Genomic DNA, 7,500 nt, shown 5'->3' with positions numbered 1-7,500 from the left:
TGGGTATTTTCATTAGTTTTCAACCTCTTGTCTAAGCGACCACTTGACGAATAATGACAGTGTGGCTGAATTCTGAACACAACGCGTCAGACAACACACAACAATAGTAACAATAGATTCAAGTTGTAGCTATAATGATTATGAGACTTCCGTCCCGTTAACGGTTTTGATCTTGAAATTCGAAGATAGAATATTTTTGTGAGTACGAAATTTTTTCCGTATGCATGAGTTTGAATGAGAATTGGCGCATGTGGTATTAAAGGCCGATGTTCACGGTCAGGCGCATGCGCGAGCAGACCGGCTCAAAAATAAATTGTACAGGCGAGCTTCTGGTGGAACAATCTGTTGAAATCGCGCCCGAATTTGGATCATCCGATCTTCGTTCTTCACTTTTTATAATCTTTGTTTCCTGTTGTAAATATAAGTTTGATTTTTGTAAGGTTAAAAGTGTTTTAGCATCCGAAAACGACATTTTTCGATGGATCGTCAAAGGAGACGTCGCGGCCGACCGGCGACGGGACGTTCTGTGGACTCTCTGGAAGCACAGAAGTTAAAGCGGACAGAGTGGAGTGGATGTAGAAATTCTGTGTGGTTAACAAGATACGTCCACCAAACGTGGAAAATTGGTGAAGGGATAAGTCTGTTTATTATAGACAACGATTTCGCGGCACATCTGCTTTCGCTGGAAATGGCAAAGGTCACCAACTGGCTTTGGATGAACTCGCGAGGATGTTTTAGATTTCAATCGTACTGTTTTTTTCACATGGAAGTCAACTGTCAAAAATGGAGAATTCGACGGACAAACAGCACCAAACATCAGTGTTTTGCTTTGGATGGAAAAAATTGTACAACACTGAGACGCGAAGCGAATAAATTAACTTAAATTAAGACGCATTAACTGAAAAAAAAAAAGATTGAAAATACTTGGGAAACAATTGTTATTCTTGAAATATTCAGTTGCAATGTAAAGAAAAATTCATAGCTTTATACCGTCAATAAGCTAGGGAAATTTCTGATACGGGAATCCTGAAATCTCGTTGGCGATTCTCAAAACTGACATGTAAATTTCAAAACTCCGTTCAAATTTCAAAAATATTGTTCACGCGTGACCTGGGTTGACTGTAAGTACGCAAGTTTGAGGGAGCTTCTGGACTTTCGAACCACGCGTAATAAATCGACATTGTACTGAAATAAAACCGTAAACGTTCGCATAAGTTTCTAAGTTCTGGCATTTCTTGACATGCACGAAGCGGCGCTGCAAAAATCTCCACGTTTTTTTCATGGACAGCCTTTTTGTTTTTGTTTTTCAAAAGGTGACCGAAACACTGGCCGGTCAGTTTTATTTTTATGCCAGCAAGTTATAAGACTTGCCCGCCGTATCCCGCCGGTGTTGTGTACTCGCTTCTAATTGGTCCAAAAACAATTGGCTTGACTGCGCTTGCGTTATCGATCGCACATGCGCCGAACCGTGAAACTCTCCCTTTAAAGTCTCTGCAGTAACCATCAGTGCTAATGAAGAAAAATTTAGACCCCTATGGTCTGACCCCCTCCCGTGAGCGACTACCGCATTCTTGACATTCTGGGTGGCCTTTTGGTTCGACTGTAATTTGTGAAATATAATGACATTTCTTTGTACCTATTTGTTATTGTTTTTTGTTTGTTTGTTTGTTTGTTTGTTTTAGTTTTGAGCTGTACAATATGTGTCCACATACATGAAGCATTATGATTTTTGTTAATCATTTCCATATTTTTTTCTCGGACCTCTCTAACATTTCCAATATGGCCGCAAACTATTTGACTCCTGTTCAAGAAAGTGATCTCTACGAGGCGATAAAACGTGATGTTTTGATCGACCTTAGAGACTGGCTGGTGCGAAAACTATCTATAGACCACATTATCCCTTATCTGAGGTCGAAAAGAATACTTGATCAGTATGACGAGGAGAACATTAGAGCGGAAAAAACTACGATTCAGAAGAACAGTAAGCTGTTGGATCTTGTGGATTCTAGGGGATCTAAGGGGTTTGACCAGTTTTGTCATGCCATAAAAGAAAGATGTACTGGCCAAGTGTTTGTACTGGATAAAATCCTTATTGAATTCGAGAAAAGAAAGCAAGAACGAAGTAAGACTAAATGTTGCATTTATAATTGTACATGCCAAGTAAGCTTAAATACACTTATTGTTTTTAATGAGCTTAAGCTTACAATCTCGACTTACACAGAAGAATTTAATTAGAGTGTACACAATGTTTAAAAACACCTCTTTTGTGAAAATAGTATTTATGAGGCCACATTAGGTGGGGGGGGGGGGGGGGGGGCTAGATGTCCTGTAAGCCTTTAATTTTTTTTATTAAACATCCCATCACTTCTTAATTGTGTGGTCTCATATCCCTGTAATGATGATACAGATGGCCACTGCTGGAAATAACTATAAATGCATTTTGGTCTGTACAGTTTACATATTATGGTGTGGAAGGGGCTCCCACCTCTACCCATTTGTAGGATAAGGAAATGGTATTTTTGTAACAAGGAGGGAGTATTAATAGTGTTCTATTTAACAAATAGATTCCATTTTGCCGTGCGTCTGTACTCTGATAACGCACAGATGACGTCAAAATGTGGTGAGAACAAAGAAGTACGCTACGAGCCGCAGGCGAGTAGCGTGACTGATGTTCTCACCACGTTTTGACGTCCTCTGTGAGTTATCAGAGTACAGACCCACGGCAAAATGGAATCTATTTGTTTTATACAATAACAAAGACATCTCAACACATTTCGTGAGCGAGCATCGCGTTGCCTGAGCTGACTCAAAAACTTTCCAGCAAACTCAGTTTTAGACTGCTACACACATGCAATTGTGATCTTCTAAATTAGAGTATAATCCGAAAGAATTTCACTAACAATATTTTCAAAACTAACCTTTATTCCAGAGGGAAATCCTGACCCCAAAATATTACAGCATGTAAGTCACTTCACTGCGATTTGTCAGTAGTCGATTTACTCGCCATTACCGGATTTTTATCGGCGACATATTCCGACAAATATTTGCTTCCTTTTCACGTCACCACAAAGTTTTAGCTTTTTTGTCCTGGTTGAGGTCCCTCTCAACGGTCTTTGCCCAATGTTTTATTGGGCAGTTTTCCTTTCCTGCGAAAATTTGCCTGTGTTTGTCCGCTACTCACAAAAACAGTTTGCAAAACTTTATCAGTGACCAGTCACTCTGGCTGGACTCACTGGACTCTAGACTCTGATCACGTGCGCCGGTCACACCACTCGATGACGTCAATCGTGCGTCTATACTCTAATCACACACTCCTCTAGACCAATCAAAACGCGAGTTTTTCACAGTTCATTGTATAATTTTAAATATATGAGTGTCATGTGACTTGTGGCCCATTCACTGAAAACTGTTAAATTTCCATTTAACAGTCCCTAAGGATTTGCCACCAGTTACCTTTAACAGGAGCATTGAATCACCTGATTCACTTGAAGTGGATCTGAACAATTTACCTGGGCCTGGAGATCCTGGAGCACCCATGCCACCAGATGAGCTTGACAGCAACCCATCTCAAGGTCTTTCATTCCTTTTTTGGCTTAAGTAGATGTGTTGAAGAATGTTTTTGGTGGCATAACCTGCATTAATTAGTGGCAGCAACAAGCTTTTTGTGGCAGCATGGTTGACAATCCAATGTAGATAACAGTGGAACCTCTACTAATGGCCACCCCTGCAAAACATATACCCACTTCTAAACAATGGTCATGCTTTCTTGCCCTGGCTCATTTTTCATTTAAGGGCGGTGCATACTAAGAGGTATTTTTGTGCAGTTTATGACTATGTCAGGGAAAAGCAGATCTTAGCAATGGCTATTGGAATCCATGGCCAAAAAGAAAATTGGGGGTAACCACACATTTTTCTGCTGGTAACTTACAGCAACAATAATTCTAAAAAGCACTAAAATATATAAAAAGTAGTGTATGGCATTTCTTCCAAAATTGAAGCTTAATTATCTCTGAAAAATGGGTGATTACCCCTAATTTTCTTTTCAGATTGCAATGACCCTTGCCAAGATCTGCTTTTCCCACAAACTTAATTATAAACGGCGTAAAAGTATCTCTGTTCTTGCAGGCACTGCCATTAAGGAATCCAATGTCCACAATGCATGCGCAGTGCGAATCAAAAAAAGGAACTGTCCTTAAGCAAATAATGCAATTCGAAACCTCCTTAAAATGGCAACTTCGTTACAACAACCAGAAAATTCTGTCAAAGTTGGTGGTCATAGAGATGAGGTGTTATAGTGTTTATCTGTTTTGTTAATTATTCTGCGGATTTGATCATCACGTCATGTTAAAATGCGCATTACAAGTATTAAGTATTATTATTATTATTATTATTATTATTATTATTATTATTATTATTATTATTATTATTATTATTATTATTATGAGGTTCAACTCATTTAGAAGGGTAGCATGTATTGAAGCCAAATCAAAATAAACCATATATAAGAGCACTTCACTTAAAGTTTGGTGAGGTACGTGGTGTCCCCCCATTTAAATTTACCCATTTAAGGAACCTGAAAACATGGTCACTTGCCTGGGCTTCCTTTAGCAAGCAGCATACTAGGTTCAGTGTTTGGTTCCAGAAAATATGTCTTCCCCACCTATGGAAGGTCACTGAAAATTCTGGCGGAGGCAAATTTCAAAAGTTTTTAAAGGAAGATCTAAACCTTAATAGAACTTCTAGAAAGGATGGAGGCTCTGGAGAGCAACTAAAAAACATCCCCTGGGAGGAGTCAATGACTTTTCTGAATACTTGTTTTTAGACTTTGCTTCTAAAGATTGTCTCTAAAGTTCATTGGATTTTTACTGATATTAAGGCCCCAGTTGTTCAAAGCATGATAAAGCTAATCCTGAGTAAACTAGAACTTTGATTCAAGTTTAATTAATATACAATCAATGATTCTCCCTCTCAGTTTTGACTTTGACTTTTCTTTACTAAGAAGCTTTAAAAATCTTTTTTAAACAGCAAGATGAAAACCTGCAAGATAACCGTCAATTGGCTTTTGAACAACGAAGCCCTGGCCTCAAGAATCTATAACTTTTGGTTTTTAGACTTCTGACCAAATACACTTATTCAGAAAAAAAGAACATGCAGCTTGAAAACCATACCCTTTAAGTGGCAAATCTATATGGCTATAATCAATATCCCCTCAAAACCTTGTGCGGTATCATTAAATGCCTAGAGCAGCTGGTCAAAATATAATTGAATATTGTTAGTGAGTTAACACTTTCGCCCAAAACCACCTCTGTCTGCCTGCCCATCAAAAAATTGAATTATATTAGAGAGACCTGACAATGTGAGTGAAGCTGAAAAGTCTTCATCTCAGAACTGTGTAAATTTCATGTTTGCATAAATTAAATCAAGGGTTATTGAACAACTACCCATACGATTTAGGGTGTTGAACACAAAATTAATTGACAGCAATGTTATGGTGTTCAGTGATGAACAAAGAATTTGCTTCTCTTAAATGGATAAAAGTAATGAAATTATATTGATTTAATAATAATCTTTCTCTAAAATTTTGTTTCAGCTCATTCCAACATCCCATCATCAAACATGCCTCCACACTCATATACATCGGAATCGCCGCCACCTTATTCTGAGTAGAGGACATTGAAACATGTTTTTTATGAGTGCACAAGTCGTATTGGGAAGTAGGATATATCAATACCTATTTTGATAAATGGACTTTATTTGAAGGAGAGTCCTTAGAAGAGTGTTGATGAAGGAGATTTATATTTGTAAACCACTTGAAACCTCATAACTAAAACAAAATGAACAGCACCACAAGAAATTATTATCTAGTAACCTTCGGTGGAATGTCACTTCAGAGTTTCACATACTTTCACAGAGTCAAAGGGTACATTGTCTTAGGTGCACCCAGCAAGGGCGTGACATCATAAGAGTTAATTGTTAAGAAGTTGTTTCCTTCATTCTTTACCATTTTTTGGCCTTTTATAAAAGGGGAATTTGTTCTGGTTCGGATTCTTTAGCTGGTAATTTAAATTACCTGAAACTTTAGGCAACAGAGTTTTATTACCCGAATTTAGGTGTGGCTGTTGGCTTTTCAAAAATGCCAACTGGCCTTTTTTCACAGTATATAACTACGTATTTGCTCCTTTGTAAACAAAAGGGATTAGTTTTTCAGCGTCGGGAAAGTTTGACGTGACCCTTCGCAAAAGAAAACGCTACTGAGTTTTCTTCAAAATTTAACCCAAATTTCTGAGACAGGTAGTGCCATTTCGAACAGGTATGTTTCACCGAAACGCGCTGTTCGGTACCCCTATTTTCTGCTCATTCAGGAAAGCACTGGTTATTATAAATTATTTAATAATGATCATAAAGTTTTTTTTAATTTTATCCACAGACTCAAAAGGTAGAACTTAATTACCTCACCATTATTTCATTCCTTAACGTTTGACTCTAGGAAGAAAAATTCTTAACAGTTTGAAAGTTTTAATGACATTAATAAGTGCACTCTTTTTGTTTCTTTTTTGTTTTATGGTACTCAGAAATAATGTACAATTGTGCCATTAGGCTTGGTCATTGTTAAAGGTACGAAATGCCTTTCAGGTATGATGCAAATTACAGAAAATTTTGTGCGGTTTATTTCATAGATAAGAAAGAAAATGAAAACGGGCGAGTTATTCGAAAACACATTGATGCACAACTGTGGAACACAGTCAGTAGTTAACGCTAGGCCATTGGCACCAGTTCCATAAGTGCAAAGCAGTCATTGTCTGTTTACTGAATAGAGCTTGGTCGGTCACCTATTAGCTACGGAAGTGTTCAAAATAGCTATTTTCATCCTCTATGTGGAAAGAGTGTAAGTTACAGTTCACGTTTTTAAATTGCAGTTTTGTCTGACAGCACTGCGCGTAACTGAGACTAATGACAAAGTTTTCAATTAGTTTTTGACAACTTTTCAATATCTTTTGGAATCGTTGCGATGATTAGCCTTTCACTTTAAATCCTATTAAAATATAGAAGTGGAGTTTGTAACCATGCGTCTGCGTCTTGCAGGTCTTGGATTTGATTGGCCAGCTGTACCCTGCTAACAGAGGTATCTCTTTACTCCCATTGTTTTTCACCCCTCGGAGAGGAGAGGAGGTTTTGAATGAACATGACCCTTCAAGCAGCACCGCTTTAAACCTCATCGTGTATAAAAAAAAATATTAAATTGTATTTGAAGAAAACAGAAGTGAAAAAAAAGAGAAGAAGTTAAACGAATTGACTTAAAGGAAGTTCTGTTATCAGGTTAGGACAATTGAATGAAGCCAACAATGAAAACAGAAAGTTGTCAAAAACGAATGGAAATCCTTGTCAAGTGATAGCGATACAGCACCCAGCAATGTAATGTTAATAAGGGGGAAAATAACTACCGGCCCTATGAACAGACTAGTCGTTAGTTTTCTAACAACTGTTTTCTCTTTGAGGCTT

At 37.8% G+C, this 7,500-nt stretch overlaps 2 protein-coding genes across 4 annotated transcripts in view; one reads left to right on the top strand and one right to left on the bottom strand.

The window, feature by feature from the left end:
• Window positions 1-1,753: 1,753 nt before the first annotated feature.
• The window catches only part of LOC146463802 (B-cell lymphoma/leukemia 10-like), a 6,127-nt gene continuing 380 nt past the window's right edge, over window positions 1,754-7,500 (top strand). Inside the window, exons 1-3 of one of the 3 annotated variants that reach the window (XR_014856767.1) lie at window positions 1,754-2,122; window positions 3,429-3,810; window positions 5,591-7,500. The exon at window positions 5,591-7,500 is cut by the window's right edge and continues 380 nt beyond it. Coding sequence is in view for 2 of the 3 variants with exons in the window: in XM_085083850.1 (XP_084939976.1) it covers window positions 1,780-2,122; window positions 3,429-3,572; window positions 5,591-5,667 (564 nt within the window). In the remaining variant the exon portion in view is untranslated. The remainder of the gene's footprint in view (window positions 2,123-3,428; window positions 3,811-5,590) is intronic. The other 2 variants (XM_085083852.1, XM_085083850.1) reach the window with 2 other exon arrangements.
• The window catches only part of LOC146463801 (uncharacterized), a 23,681-nt gene continuing 22,721 nt past the window's right edge, over window positions 6,541-7,500 (bottom strand). The window contains exon 3 of the mRNA XM_085083847.1: window positions 6,541-7,500. This exon is cut by the window's right edge and continues 3,154 nt beyond it. The gene's annotated coding sequence lies outside the window, so the exon portion shown is untranslated.

Source organism: Pavona decussata, unplaced genomic scaffold (assembly GCF_977016875.1).
Source record: "Pavona decussata unplaced genomic scaffold, jaPavDecu1.1 SCAFFOLD_174, whole genome shotgun sequence".
Taxonomy (NCBI): domain Eukaryota; kingdom Metazoa; phylum Cnidaria; class Anthozoa; order Scleractinia; family Agariciidae; genus Pavona; species Pavona decussata.
Note: the sequence above shows the minus strand (reverse complement) of the source record. Positions and strands in the feature narration are given on the sequence as shown.